Source organism: Paroedura picta, chromosome 5, assembly GCF_049243985.1.
Source record: "Paroedura picta isolate Pp20150507F chromosome 5, Ppicta_v3.0, whole genome shotgun sequence".
NCBI classification, from domain to species: Eukaryota; Metazoa; Chordata; class Lepidosauria; order Squamata; family Gekkonidae; genus Paroedura; species Paroedura picta.
The window spans coordinates 93,093,204-93,107,520 of NC_135373.1; the positions used below are offsets into that span (position 1 = coordinate 93,093,204).

General features: G+C 39.7%; 1 protein-coding gene across 4 annotated transcripts in view; it reads right to left on the bottom strand.

The window, feature by feature from the left end:
• TMCC3 (transmembrane and coiled-coil domain family 3) overlaps window positions 1-14,317 on the bottom strand; it is a 152,439-nt gene that overhangs the window by 92,204 nt on the left and 45,918 nt on the right. The window contains exons 1-2 of one of the 4 annotated variants that reach the window (XM_077339073.1): window positions 2,680-2,802; window positions 2,477-2,554 (exon numbers count right to left, since the gene is read on the bottom strand). The exons of the other annotated variants lie outside the window; for them this stretch is intronic. Coding sequence (XP_077195188.1) covers window positions 2,477-2,545 — 69 coding nt within the window. The 5' untranslated portion in view covers window positions 2,546-2,554; window positions 2,680-2,802. Of the gene's footprint in view, window positions 1-2,476; window positions 2,555-2,679; window positions 2,803-14,317 lie in introns of those variants that run through there. 4 annotated transcript variants of the gene reach the window in all.

Consider the following 14,317-nt stretch of genomic DNA (forward strand, 5'->3'; position numbering starts at 1 on the left):
CTCTGCAGTGCCAGGCCCACCTCGGTTCCTCTGGTCTCCCTTAGTCACTGACCTCGGGTCCTCAGCTTCTTCCCCCTTAAGACTCTTTCCAAGTCACTGAGCTGCTCAGAGGAGGCCATGACAAACACACACATAAGAGGAGACGGTTCAAGGAGGGGCAATCCACCTTTTAAGTTATCACTTATCCTCTTTAATATTCTTGCCGTACCATCATAGATTTGGATCCTAAGAAGTGCAAGCAGAGTCAAACTAGATTAAGGAGAATTTCCTGCCTCTTGCCTCACACTGTAATCTGCTGTACCATCTAAAATCGCATTGTTATGAAACTCCTGGGAGTCAGCAGTATAAGGGGATCATTGCCCACAAACAGAAGTGTCATTTCACTAGCAAAAATTGCTGCTACTTTGACAGAAGCACTGTAGGATCCAAGCTATTTTAGTTAAAGATCATTTTAAACATGGAATGATCTAGAAAAAATCAATCCTAAATCAGGGAAATCTCGAGGTGACAGAGCTAAGCAGGTCAAAACCATGCAGGTCAATAAGGAAATAGAATAAATAAACAGCAGAAACAGATTTGTAGTTGGGCACAATTATGAATGCTGTTTTTCTTCTTATTCTTTGTCCCAACGAGGAAGAGGATAATAATAATTTACAGAAAAGCATCCTTAGAAAAACTTGCTAGACTACAATAAATGGGTATTCTTCACACTATTTCCTGTTAAACTTTGATCGAAATACAGTGCATTCATTTTGTTATTGAATGGTCATTTAGTAACTTGCCTGTACGTCACATACAGATTAACTACACAATGCCATATATTCCTTACTACACATTAGAAATTATGCATACTGAGCCTGATTTGAAAATGTTTAACAGATACTTGTCATTTTTCATTTATTTATTTCTTATATGCAAAAGATCTTTTAACAAAAACATAAAGATTAGTACTTGCTTGTTTACAACAGCCAAATAATTCATGGGATACCATCTCCATTTGGACTGGTTACTATAGCAATATTTTAGAGATAACAAGTTCCTTTTAACATCTGTGTGACATCAAAATGTGTGAAGGACAGTTTGCATTCCAACTACATGGGAGAACTGAGACATTTATGAAGCAATTATTTAAGTTCATTTATGTTTCTATCAGTACCAGGTTATATATATTTTTTAATCTGACTTTAAGAAATTCATCTTTTCAATAATAATACAATCATCTGGATCTCTTAAAACTGAAAGTATGAATCTCTTATGAATGGCTCATTTGCAAAGGAAAATCTGGGTGAAAACAACTTTGAACAGTACAATAGTTCATGCAGTTATATTATGGTTTGATACTAATTTCAGGGACTGATAAATAACCACAGGTATTTTCTTTCATACGGGTTACCTTTTACACCTATTTTATGATTAGAAATTACTTTCTGTACATATCAAAGACCATGGACTTTTACCCTCTACCTTGCAAAGAACAGTGATATGATCAGTAACTATCACCAATCCTTGTTTCTGGCTAAGATTATTTAGTTTTTATGGGGTCGGACACAGCAGTTGAGAAACACAGAAGCAGACTATCACAGAAAAGGATGAACTAGCAAAACCCTTTTTGCACTGACTCAAACAAAAAAAACCCATCACAGTTGATGCTGGAAAGAGACACCCTATTTGAAGTCATCAGAACTGTTTTCTAAAATAAGCAATTTATAGCATATAACATTATACAATTATAAAACCGGAGGAGTGAATATATATATGAAAGTCAGGTTACATTAAGGGTCTGTTCACTTTTTAAATAATATATTTTAATTATAGCAAGCAATGAGAATCCAATTTACCAAATATCTAATAAATGAAAACTATAGATCACTCAATTAAATCCTCAAAGCAAAGAAGGTCATTTACATGACCTTGATCTCAGTCAATCCACTATGGCCATGTTTGTGATCTTTTAAATATACCTCTTTATTAGTTGCTATGATCATGAGGATCCCAAGTTCTATTAATATATGATATATGATTTTGAATCTATGACAGATAGCACACTGCAGTCACAAGGACTGTATGGTTGAGACTAACATAACAGTCTCTATCAACAATTTTTTTTAAACTTTCATTTTCTCAACTGTCCAGGCAACTGTTACATTTCTTTTAGATACCAATTACCTGCTTAGATCTTTAGCATCTTCTTTGGTTGTAGTCTCTATCAGTGGTAGTCCAAGTTTTGTAAACTTTACTAAATAAATACTGTTACCAAAATGCTATCATACACAACAAATTCCAAATCATTTCAAGGTAGCAATTATCATTCTTTTTTATTTTTCATAAACAATGTTCAAGCAACTGAAACACACTGCAACTCTTGACTAACAAAAAAGAAAGTCCATTCAAAAACAAGCAAGAATCAACACTGGCAAAGTCTGAAAAATTACAACACTCTAATAGATAATTAAAGAAAATATTTTCAATTACTTACACTCAGGTCTACAGAAGTCTGCTGGTCACTTTTTATTTCATCTTCTATCATAGACACTGAATTTGCCATTTACCTCATCTAAAAAGTATTTAAGGAAATTGTACTTGTTATTGAGGCTGTAGTTATGAAATCAAACTAAGCCAAAGACTTGTGCTGGTACTATGCCTTTACAAAAACACACATTATACCACAACAGATAATACCTGTCGAAATTCAAAATATGGCCTGCCTTCCTCAAGTTGAGAAGTTCATAAATAACATTTCTGGTTGATGATCAAATCGGCTGGGCGGCTGCAAGTGGCTGCAGTATCTATTAAATTAACCATGTCTGTTGGTTGACTTAGCGTGTTGCTATGTAATAAAAAGGTGTGGCAAAACCTCTTTCCAGCTCTGAATCATGCTGGTTAACCTGGGTAAGTTTTTTCTTCTTCACGTTAACCTAAGAAAGGGTGATTTTACCACCCCCTTCATATGTACACAGCTTCTATCTATAAAAGCTATACTGGAAAGGCTGGTTTTGGAGGGATGATTTTTGCAGGCACTACAAAGACGTTTTATTCTCTGCAGGGGTGTGCTTCTAGGGATGTTCCCACTTTCTAGGAAGAACTGCCATCATACATACTTAAGAGTACACCACGAAAAAAAAGGGACGGTTCAAAATTATTGTAACAGAAAACAGAACCTATCCCGGGCTATACTAAACAATTTCACAATAAATACAAATAAACGTTTCTTATCTCTTCTTTTATACATATATGTATATAAGAACAACCAGAACGGCCTCTAGATTGAACCGTTTTCAATTGGGTTTTCCTCAGTGGTTGTTTTTCAACTTATTGTATTGTTAATGAAGTCCTTCAAAAGGATCAAGTTTTCCTCTCAGAATTTAAATTATATATATGTGGCCTTTGGCTCCCAAGTTCGGGGAGGTCTAGTCAAAAGACTCTTCCCCTGAGCTTCCCCTGGAAGCTCAGGGGAAGAGTCTTTTGACTAGACCTCCTCGAACTTATATATATTATTATATATAATTTAAATTCTGAGAGGAAAACTTGATTCTTTTGAAGGACTTCATTAACAATACAATAAGTTGAAAAACAACCACTGAGGAAAACCCAATTGAAAACGGTTCAATCTAGAGGCAGTTCTGGTTGTTCTTATATACATATATATATAAAAGAAGAGATAAGAAACGTTTATTTGTATTTATCATACATACTTAAGCATGGGAGAGTAATAATCACTACAGCTGGCTAACCAGTATAGGCTGGTATAAAGCACAGTGTAAGCAGTTTTGGGTCCCCACTGAAGAGAAAAATGAAGAAAGGAAACAACCATTCAGTCTCAGGGGCTTTCCGCACTCCTTCAAAATCGCACAATGGTTGCCAATTGAAAACGCTACTGATTTGCTGTTATGCACAACGTTGTTGACAATCTGCCACACATCTGAAACCGATCCGCAAAAAGCGCTTCCTTGTAGCGCTTTCAGGGAAATCCCCAAAAGTGGATTCACCCTCCGGAAAGCGCTACACTCCTGCAACCAATCTGCAACACTAGCGGGAAAGTTCTGTGCGTTACCATTGTTGTGGTTTCTACAAAGTCCCTCCCCCTGGCTCTCTCCTCTGATCTTCCGGCGAAGCGATCGCCATTTCTTTTTCTCCGAGCGAGCGGAGATCAACGCACCGGCGAGCCTCCGTTTAGCCAGTGAGGCTTCACCGGCTGCAGTCCCTCCCCAGAGCTGTTTACAGTCACTAAGCACAAACAACATAGAAGCCCGTTTGCTGGTTTATTTTCCCTTTATTTTTCACACTGTTTTCGGCCGAAAATCGCACTGGTGAGGGGGGGATTTTTTTTTCACTCGGGGGGAGCGTGGCAACGATGAAACAGCAGCTCAAACACACCTGCCAGCTGGATGGGTCTCTCCGTTGCAACGAAGCAACGCATATTCGTTGCAACGGGTGTGTTAAAAAAAAAACCCTTTCTTAAAGGGAAAGGGGCTGTTTGGGAGCATGCTAAAGGCCGCCCATTGGCTGCTTGACGGCCAGGGGCGGGACACAGCTCAGCAATAGCGCTTCCTTTCTAGCGATTTTTGCCGAGACCGGAAGCCTGTGGGAAACGATAGAAACGCAACTGGATTCCACTACAAAGGCAGGTATGCATAACGACGAATTCCACTATTTTAAATGGCGATTTTTCGTTCAGCAAACAATTTGCTACAAGGATCCCGGTGCGGAAAGCCCCTCAGTCTTGTCCTTTCAGGCTACTGTACCCCTTTCAGCTCTCTATCCCTTATTTGTAAACCACTGTTTTTTCTACTCCTATCCCCAGCACCACGGTTTGCATTCTACACAAAGAAGGAACATGCTTCCCTGCACTCTGCTGTTGTATACTGCTACTACTAGGGAGTGGTTACACCTTCAGGACAGTTTTACTTTCTTGCTGATATCACAATAGCAAAAACAGACACAAAAAATAAACTTTACAGTATATTCTCCTATTAACCATTCTGATGGAGATTTTTAGTCACATTGTGAACAACTATAGTGCTTCACAAGGAAGCATCACTAAATTCATATATATATGAAGGATTTCATACAGCACACAAAGTTCTTAACTTTGGTACTGAAATACCTGGCAACACTACTTTCTAGATACCACTAGGAGGCAGAGAGCTCTTTTAGCCTTCCACAAGCCATAAATTCTGCATGTATTTTACAGTCCTAACAACGTGATAACTGTTAGAACGATAAAATATTTTTGACTTTGCTCAGTGAAAGGACACAAAATGCTATTGGTAAACAAACCACAGTAGCTAAAAGCTTGACCTTTTGCTTTGGTTCAGGGATTTGCAAGAGACAATCTGTCAAAGAGCAATGGCCTTGTATGTTTGATGCTAGCCACAGCTTCATCTCACAATTGTATATATGTACTGCACAATTTACAAAACCAACTGATATAAAAATAAATTTTATAATTTATGATAATGTTTGAAACCCATGCCTTGGAGAATATGGGGCAGAAGGAAACAGGAAGACCAGCAGCCACAGCTGCTCAGCTTGGAAGCTACTTGCAGATCATACAAATTTCCATGTACTAAAGTCTGCTTTCTTTTTCTTTTTCTTTTTCTTTTGTAGTCAGTCGTTAACACGTTTTGGCTAGAGATGACGCTGAGGCTCTACTGGGCAATGGCTTCCCCTAAGCCCTGATTTATGTGATCCTAAATATCTACTGCACTTCTAGCCCTGGTAATTAATGCCTAAATTCCAAATCCTTGTAAGAGGCAAGCATTTGAAATCTGTATCACTCTTGCAAGGTCTTGGATTATGAAAGTCATTCTTTATTCAAATGAAAAGCTGCTTGGCTTAAACAATGAAGCTGCCAAGAAATAAGAAGAAAAATATTTACTGAACTGATTTTTGTAGATCTGTTTCCCCCCTCAATTTATTTTCTATAAAGAATGAAGTGAGAAACTGCTTCAGGATATGAACAGACTGCTTGCAGTTTGAGGAATACTTGCACAAGTATGCCTCATGCCAAGCACAAATGTTCTCTGCCTGTTGGTCCTTTGGTAATCCATTTATAAAGGAGACCAGTAGTTCAGTAACAAAGCAGATTAACTTCTGTTGTAATAACTAGAGAGTTTTTTTGATGGCACTGCATACCTATCTGTTCCAGTATACTTTACTTTCATCTTCCTATTCATAACCAACTTAAACTATGTACTATAGCAGTGGACCCCAACCCCCGGTCCAGGGACTGGGACCGGTCCGTAGATCAGTCGGTACCGGGCCGTGGCTCCTCCTCATCCTCCTCCCTGGCTGCTGCCTCGAGGGCTGCCCTGCCACTCTGCCGCCGGCTCATCTTTGGTGCTCTCCGGCGGCCGCCATGGCTGGGGCTCCTCCTCGGCATGGCACTGCACAACTGCTGCTGGCAGCGCCCCCCAGTGGGCGGCGGGAAGTCAGGGGCACGGGCGGCGACATCCCTCGGCAAAAGACTACCCTCCCCCGGGCCTCAGTAAAATTGTCAAACGTTGACCGGTCCCCAGTGATAAAAAGATTGAGGACCACTGTACTATAGTATCAGCTCACTACATTCTGGGTTCTCCTTGAGTTGCTCTTTGCAATTTAATTATCTCTAAGGAACATTAAGAAATTTACATCTTCCCTTTTGAGTTTTACTTGCAGTACTACATCTGAAATAAGGCACAGATACTTCTAAGAGCTGTTTTTAATAACTGGTGTGGTTCACTTTTAGTTTTCTGTGGACCAGCAGTTGATCCAGGTTTTCAAAAATGCCTTTGGGTAAAGGTCAGTAGGATTACAGATGGGACATATGCTTGTACAGCTGTGATCAATTCCAAGATAGTCCAAACCCTTTGATTGTTCTGAGCAGCTAGAGAAAATTCCCTAACATGGTTTTCCCTGTGGAGTAAGAGTTCTAGCCTTGCCTCCTCTCCTTGTTTTTGCTACCAATATTATTATTGCTTTAGGAATTTCCACCAGATGGGTTCATGAGAGGGACTTCACATCCAGGCGGATGACCATACAAGCCCCTGGCATCTTCCCAGCAATGGGCAGATGCTCCTTCCTTTTGCAAGCACTCTGTCCATGAATAATCTCGGGAGCTGTCCAGGTGGCTTTCCCTGTCATGGTTGTCATTGAGCCAGCAAATAATCTGGCAGGCTGACATGTAGATCCATCTTGGGGTAGCCCACTTGACCAGTTGCCAGGTCCAGTTCACTGGGAGACGTGGCAATATGTCACACAGGTCCCTAATTTGCATAGGCAAATTTCCCGGGGCCACTGAGGGAAGTGAATGGCCAGAATGGGCCTTGGTAGGGAGCCACAAACAGAAATTAATAAATGTTTAATTTGTATACTGCCCTTATTGGCTCAGAGCAGTTTACAACATTTCAAAACCATACAATAAAAATAAAAAGTGTGCAACAATAAAATGACAAATCCATTCCTAGCCTCCTATTATTAGTCCCCTGTGGGGATTAATTAATCTCCCTGAGTGGGGTTGGAGGGGTTTCTATCAATGGACTTTCTCAATAGGTGTTTCCAGTGGGGATGGCAGCATTTCATGGTGTTATTGTCTGGCCACAATCTTAGTCCTTATGGAACAGCTCAATTTTGCTTGAGATCCCAAGCTTGACTACCACTCTCAGCCATGGTGCAACTTTCAAATCCAGCCCCAAAGAATCTTGGCTTCAAGAGATAGATTCCCAGCTATCACCAGAGCTTGTGGCTGGTTACAGGTGTAGCCACCACTGTTTAACATGTACATGCATTTACTAATTCACAATTAAGTATTTTGTCCATGTGTTATTGATGTGTATCTAGTACTGTTTACTGTCCCCTATCTGATAGAATATTGCTTACCCTGTTATGAAAACAGATTTAATTTTTAATTTATATTCTGAGCTTCCCATAGCAGCTCAGGGAGGATTACATCACAATTCAATACAGTATTTAAAATACCAGTAATCAAACATAAGACATGAATATAAATCAAAGCTATACAATTAAAATCTAAACTTAAGTTTAAAAATCTACAGGCTGCCTCCTCAGAATGTTAACTTTAATGTCATAGGTTATTACATCGTTAAAACTATATTTTATTTTAATATTTAAATTATTTCTACTATAAGGAGAAGTAAAGATTGTAAAGTAGGTTGAATACAGTATCCCCAGTTCTTTGGATCAGGAACCTTCCTAATGCTAATTTGTAAAATATCATGCATTTGTATATGAAATAATTACAGCTTCAGATCAGAGCGGAGACTATAGTAAAAAAGACATTTAAGCTACCAACATTGTAAATAACCACACAGAAGTTTCGGATCACTCTGGTACACCAGTGCTAACACTGACATTATTCTTTTATGTCCTGCCTGTTCTCAAAGTTAGAATTTTGCTATGAGCAATATGGGATCCCAAAATAGAGATGAAATAAAAGGAACACAATGGTAATACTGTAATACATGTTCTGACAGGCAGCTGCAATACTGAGTGGGTTAGAGCTCAGAAGTAAAAGCAGATTTGTAGATGGTACAGTTACAAGATGTACTTGACAGGATCAAATATGCTGTCATACCATGTTGCGTTAAGTTGAACCATCTTGATCTAGATGATGCTATGGTGATGTGAACTCACACTGACTTTATGAAGCCCTATTGATCTCAAAGTAGCTGCCAAATAACTGTGCTGAAGATCACGGCCAAGGTCAGAATCCCCAAAGTGTTAGTAAAATCACAGTTCCATTAACTATTAGTACAGCTGATCAGATATAGCATTCATGCTATAATATATGCCACGTGCCTGGATTCCTAAAGGATTGTGTTGCTCAGAAATGCATGGATTTATTGTGGCATACACTTTCATGGACCGGAAGCCATTTCATCTCATGTATTCTAGGCTATCCAGTAATTTGAAAAACTTAATTTCTATTAAGGGGTTGTGTTCATGCTTCCAGTCCCTAACTCCATAAAATACCTTCTCACAATTTCAACTGCAAAAAATTGGAGCTGTTTCTGAGATGCTACAAGGGAAAGATAAGACTGAACCGACAACATTGTAAGGTTTAGCTTAGTACAGCTTTTGGCTATAAAATAGGGACTAGACCATGCTTTCTCAACCAGGGTTTTGTGAAACCCTGGGGTTTCTTGACGGACCTGGGTTTCCTGAATGGGTGGGAGTTCATTAATTTTAATATATTTTTAAATTTGTTAAACATTTATCAGGTGATATGACCATATATGGTCATGTTGACCTGCCTCCCCCCCAAAAATAGCCAATGATGGACCTGGAGGGGGTGAGAAGTGAAGGGGCCCCAAGTGGCTGTGTACAGAGCTATGCTTTCCACCCAGATTTTGCATTATTGTGTCACTTCTGAGGTTACTCAAAGCCTGAAGAATGTTTCACGGGTTTTCTCCACAGTAAAAAAGTTAAGAAAGGCTGGACAAATCACAAAAGGCTCTATAGCGAGTCATTCTCTAGTCACAAGGCCATTTTTACACAGAGATTGTGACATAATTATAGTGGCTCCCTGTTAACATGGTTTGCCAATAATTTACCCATCACGTGTATTGTTGTCAGGAACATGTTTGACTTATTTACTCAAAGAAAGACTAAAAGGGCTGTACCAAGCCCGACAAAGAAAACAGAAATAAAATTAGTGATTCTAGAGAAAAAATCTTCGATATTTGGGAAACCCCAATGCATTTCATGTCAAGCTTCTTCAGGCAGATAGCACTTCAGGCTCTCATTAGAATGTTATTGCAAATACAAAATTGAATGAGCTGTCCAGACATGTATCAAACCTTATTACATAAATATTAAATATTCTTTCTCTACAAACACCAATGTTTTTTCTATTTTCTTAATTATTTACTCATCAGATCTTAGAGGCAAATATGCAGATGAAGCAACAGTTGACGGTGCTTTTGGAAGAGATTCACAGAATGGCAAAGACAGTACTATACACTGGCTAAAAATGAATGTCTGAGAATTTGATGTGGCATATTGAATCTACTGCTTTACAGTGGTCAGAGCATTGGGCTAGGGCAGGCATAGTCAAACTGCGGCCCTCCAGATGTCCATGGACTACAATTCCCATTTGCTGGCAGGGGCTCATGGGAATTGTAGTCCATGGACATCTGGAGGGCCACAGTTGGACTACCCCTGGGCTAGGATGTGGAAAATTGCAAATCCATAGAGCTCAGCCCAGTTTGCCTCACAGCACTGTTGTGATGATAAAATGTGTGTGTGTGTGGGAGGGAATGACACTAAAGGGACGAGAGCTGTGCGATCCCCCACTCAAACAATATATTTATTTAAAACAGAAAAGGTTACAGAGATGTTTGGAAAAATCCACATCAAGATAGTGCAGTGTTAAGGGGCTTTCCGCAGCGGGATCCATGTAGCAAATTGTTTGCTGAACGAAAAATCGCCATTTAAAATAGTGGAATTCGTCGTTATGCATACCTGCCTTTGTAGTGGAATCCAGTTGCATTTCTATCGTTTCCCACAGGCTTCCGGTCTCGGCAAAAATTGCTAGCCAGGAAGTGCTATTGCCAAGCTCGTCCCGCCCCTGGCCGTCAAGCAGCCAATGGGCGGCGTTGATCTCCGCTCGCTCGGAGAAAAAAAATGGCGACCGCTTCGCCGGAAGATCAGAGGAGAGAGCCAGGGGGAGAGACTTTGTAGAAACCACAACAATGGTAACGCACAGAACTTTCCCGCTAGTGTTGCAGATTGGTTGCAGGAGTTTAGCGCTTTCCGGAGGGTGAATCCACTTTTGGGGATTTCCCTGAAAGCGCTACAAGGAAGCGCTTTTTGCGGATCGGTTTCAGGTGTGTGGCAGATTGTCAACAACGTTGTGCATAACAGCAAATCAGTAGCGTTTTCAATTGGCAACCATTGTGCGATTTTGAAGGAGTGCGGAAAGCCCCTGAGACTGAATGGTTGTTTCCTTTCTTCATTTTCTTCGGTTTCAGGTGTGTGGCAGATTGTCAACAACGTTGTGCATAACAGCAAATCAGTAGCGTTTTCAATTGGCAACCATTGTGCAATTTTGGAGGAGTGCGGAAAGCCCCTAAGTATAGATGTTCTGTGTTTTGCCAGATTAACTACCTCCCCAGTATTTTTTTATTTTTATTTTTATCCTCATTTTGGGATCTGTTTTAAAGTGACTGAGCGCCAAAAGTCCACACTTCTCTCAGCAGAGATTTGCCTCTTGGATTTACTTTCCCCTCCTCGTTCTCTGTGAGGCTACTGCCCCCCCCTCCCGCTTCTGCAGGAAAAGAAAATAGGAAAGAAAAACAAGCAGCTTCATGCTCCACTTGCCCCTCCCCCGATTTCCTCTGGCTGTATTTTCAGGAGACAAAATGCAGGAAAGAAAGCACTCTCCAGCCTTGTGCTCCTTCAATGTCAGCTGTAGCTTAACCCAACCCCCCTCCCCAATTCAAGTGGAAGGGAGACTGAAAATTGGGACAATGTAAATGCAGAAGGGTATCGTGTTTAAAATTGGAAAAAGGGAAGTCTGTAGATACGGGTTCAAATTGACCAGAATTCAACAAGATTTACAGTGTTAAAAATGTAAGTGCAGACTATGACCTGGTTGTGAGCTATAAGCTCCTGCTGCCCTACCCAATCCTGGGCTGGCTCCTCTTGCAGCTCAGTTTAAATGGAGCTGCAAAAGGAGTCAGCCCCAGTCAAGATGGCACCACCCAAAAAACAGCTTTTATTTTGGCTCTATTCCAGAAGGCGAGTTCCAGTTGTTGGAGTCTTCACTCCTCTGCTTCTCCCTCGTAAGAAATAAGCTCTTAGTGACTTTTCCCCCCCAGAATACACACAGTTATATCAAGAGGCCTCAATACATAAAGATAAAGGTATCCCCTGTGCAAGCACCGAGTCATGTCTGACCCTTGGGATGACGCCCTCTAGCGTTTTCATGGCAGACTCAATACGGGGTGGTTTGCCAGTGCCTTCCCCAGTCATTACCGTTTACCCCCCAGCTAGCTGGGTACTCATTTTACCAACCTCGGAAGGATGGAAGGCTGAGTCAACCTTGAGCTGGCTGCTGGGATCAAACTCCCAGCCTCATGGGCAGAGCTTTCAGGCGGCTGCCTTACCACTCTGCGCCACAAGAGGCTCTGCCTCAATACATATTGACATACTAAAGATTATATGCTCTTGAATCAGGGCAAACAAGCACATGGCATTCCTATCCTGTGTTTCACCACATATATAATCTTCACCCTTGGTTTGGGGACATGTGTGAATTAGCCTTTTGTGTGCTTTTTACAGATAGTGAAATGTATGCCTAAAAGGAACTATTCACTTAAATGAATATGCCATGAAGTTGAATGATGGAAGTAGCTTTATTATTAGTCACCAAATAATATTTTAGCAGACCCCCAGAGGAGAAAGTTTCAGGAAATTACTGAATTGTCTTACCATATTGCTATAGCTATTTTCTTTTCACATGGATATACAGAACTACAATTTAAAATATTACTATTCTTACTAAAGATTAATAATTAATAAAGGCCAGATTGTTCTTACCACAATCAGACACCACCAAAGAGACCTGAAATATTCCTGCTGGCTGTAATCACATCCTGCAGAAAAACTCATTTATTTCAGCACATAAAAGAATTCTCATGTCTAACCAGCAGACTTAAGTCTTATTGCAGCAAACCCTTACTCATAAGCAATGGAAATAAAACTGAATATAGTGAGAATATAATTGCAGACTACTAATAAGCATCACTTTTTAACTAGAGTTATGTTCCACAAAAGACTTACAATGTAAAAGCTAGCACAATCTTTACACCATACTTCACCATTTGTTATTTCTATGTCACGGTAGTTTTCCAACTCTAAAAAGATACTTAAATCACATAAACATATAATTGCATGCCCACTTTGTGTGAACTGGTACTGCAACAAAGAAAGCCAGGTTTCATGGAAGCAATGACATTTTTAGAGGAAGCCAGTAATCTTTTTATGACTTGATAAAATGAATAAAATTTACAGAAAGGGATCCAGGTACTGAGATTTTATTTTCCTACCCATTACACCTTAACAACTACGCTGGTATCACAAGCAGAGAGGCAAGCAAATCACATCATTCCAATAATGGTTCATTGATTAATTTTTACCCAATCTTTTTCCTTAAAAAGGCAAGTTCTAAAACAGTATACATATTTTATATAAGAAGCCAAAATAAATGAATCTATACTGAACAGCAAGACTCAATAAAATAGGAAGGTGATTAACGCCACTTTCCAACCTGAAGTTGATAACTAAGCCTTGAGTTTTACAGATCAGAGGACTAGGTCCAAGTCCAAACTACTATTGTAAGGTTTTCAGCTATTCACTTTCTCTAGTCAGAACTACCCTTGCAGAGTTGTTATGAGGATAAACCGAAGGAGCCAACGTATGCAGATTTACAAAATAAAAATATAGGTCCATATTGTTATGGAAGCAACATAAAATGTTCTGTTTAAAAAAAACAAAAACAGCAGTAATAAAAGGAACTTCAAAAGGTCCAAATTAATAAAAAATATCACCGCCCAATTCAAATCTACAAACAATTTAAAAAAATCAACAGTAGAAAACAGAAATAGTTGGGGTCAGCCCTTCTGAAGTCTTCATTAATCCCTGGAAGGACAAGAACAGAAAAGAACAAAGCTTGGGAACACACTCAAATATTTTACAGTTGAAGTTATTTGTTAAAGACTTTCAAAATGTTCATAAGCTTTTCTTTCAAACGTTAAGATTTCTTTCAAACTGAGAAGTTTCATTACTGTATTTATCCACAGAAATATATCAGTTTTTAAAAAATCTTTTTGAGTTCCACTGAACTCCCCTGGGTCCTATAAGGTGGGCATTCTGAACCAACTCTTTCTCCATTCCTAGATGAGCCAGTATCCCACTGTCTACTGAGGAGTCTGAAGCACTTTCTCATACACACATGTCTCAGGAAATACATACACCAGATTTCTCCTTTATAACTGGGCAGGGATTCTCCTTCTCACCTTAGAATGATTATCCTTCCAATATGGCCTGAATTTGGAGTTAACACCTTACTGCCCAAATGCCCACTGCCAAATATCTGTCCAAGTTGTCCAGACAATGTGTGGATTAGCTGTTAATAGAAAACTCAGTTTTCTAACTAGAGTTTCTCCTCAGAGTAGATTGTCAGCTAAGGATCTCTCAGACTGCTCTCTGAACCAGCATCAAAATCAGAATCAGAACAAGAATAGACTTCAGCCTACAGTTCCTATATCAATTCCCTCTCATTTTTCCCCCTAGTAAGTCAGGGTTCAGAGTTGCC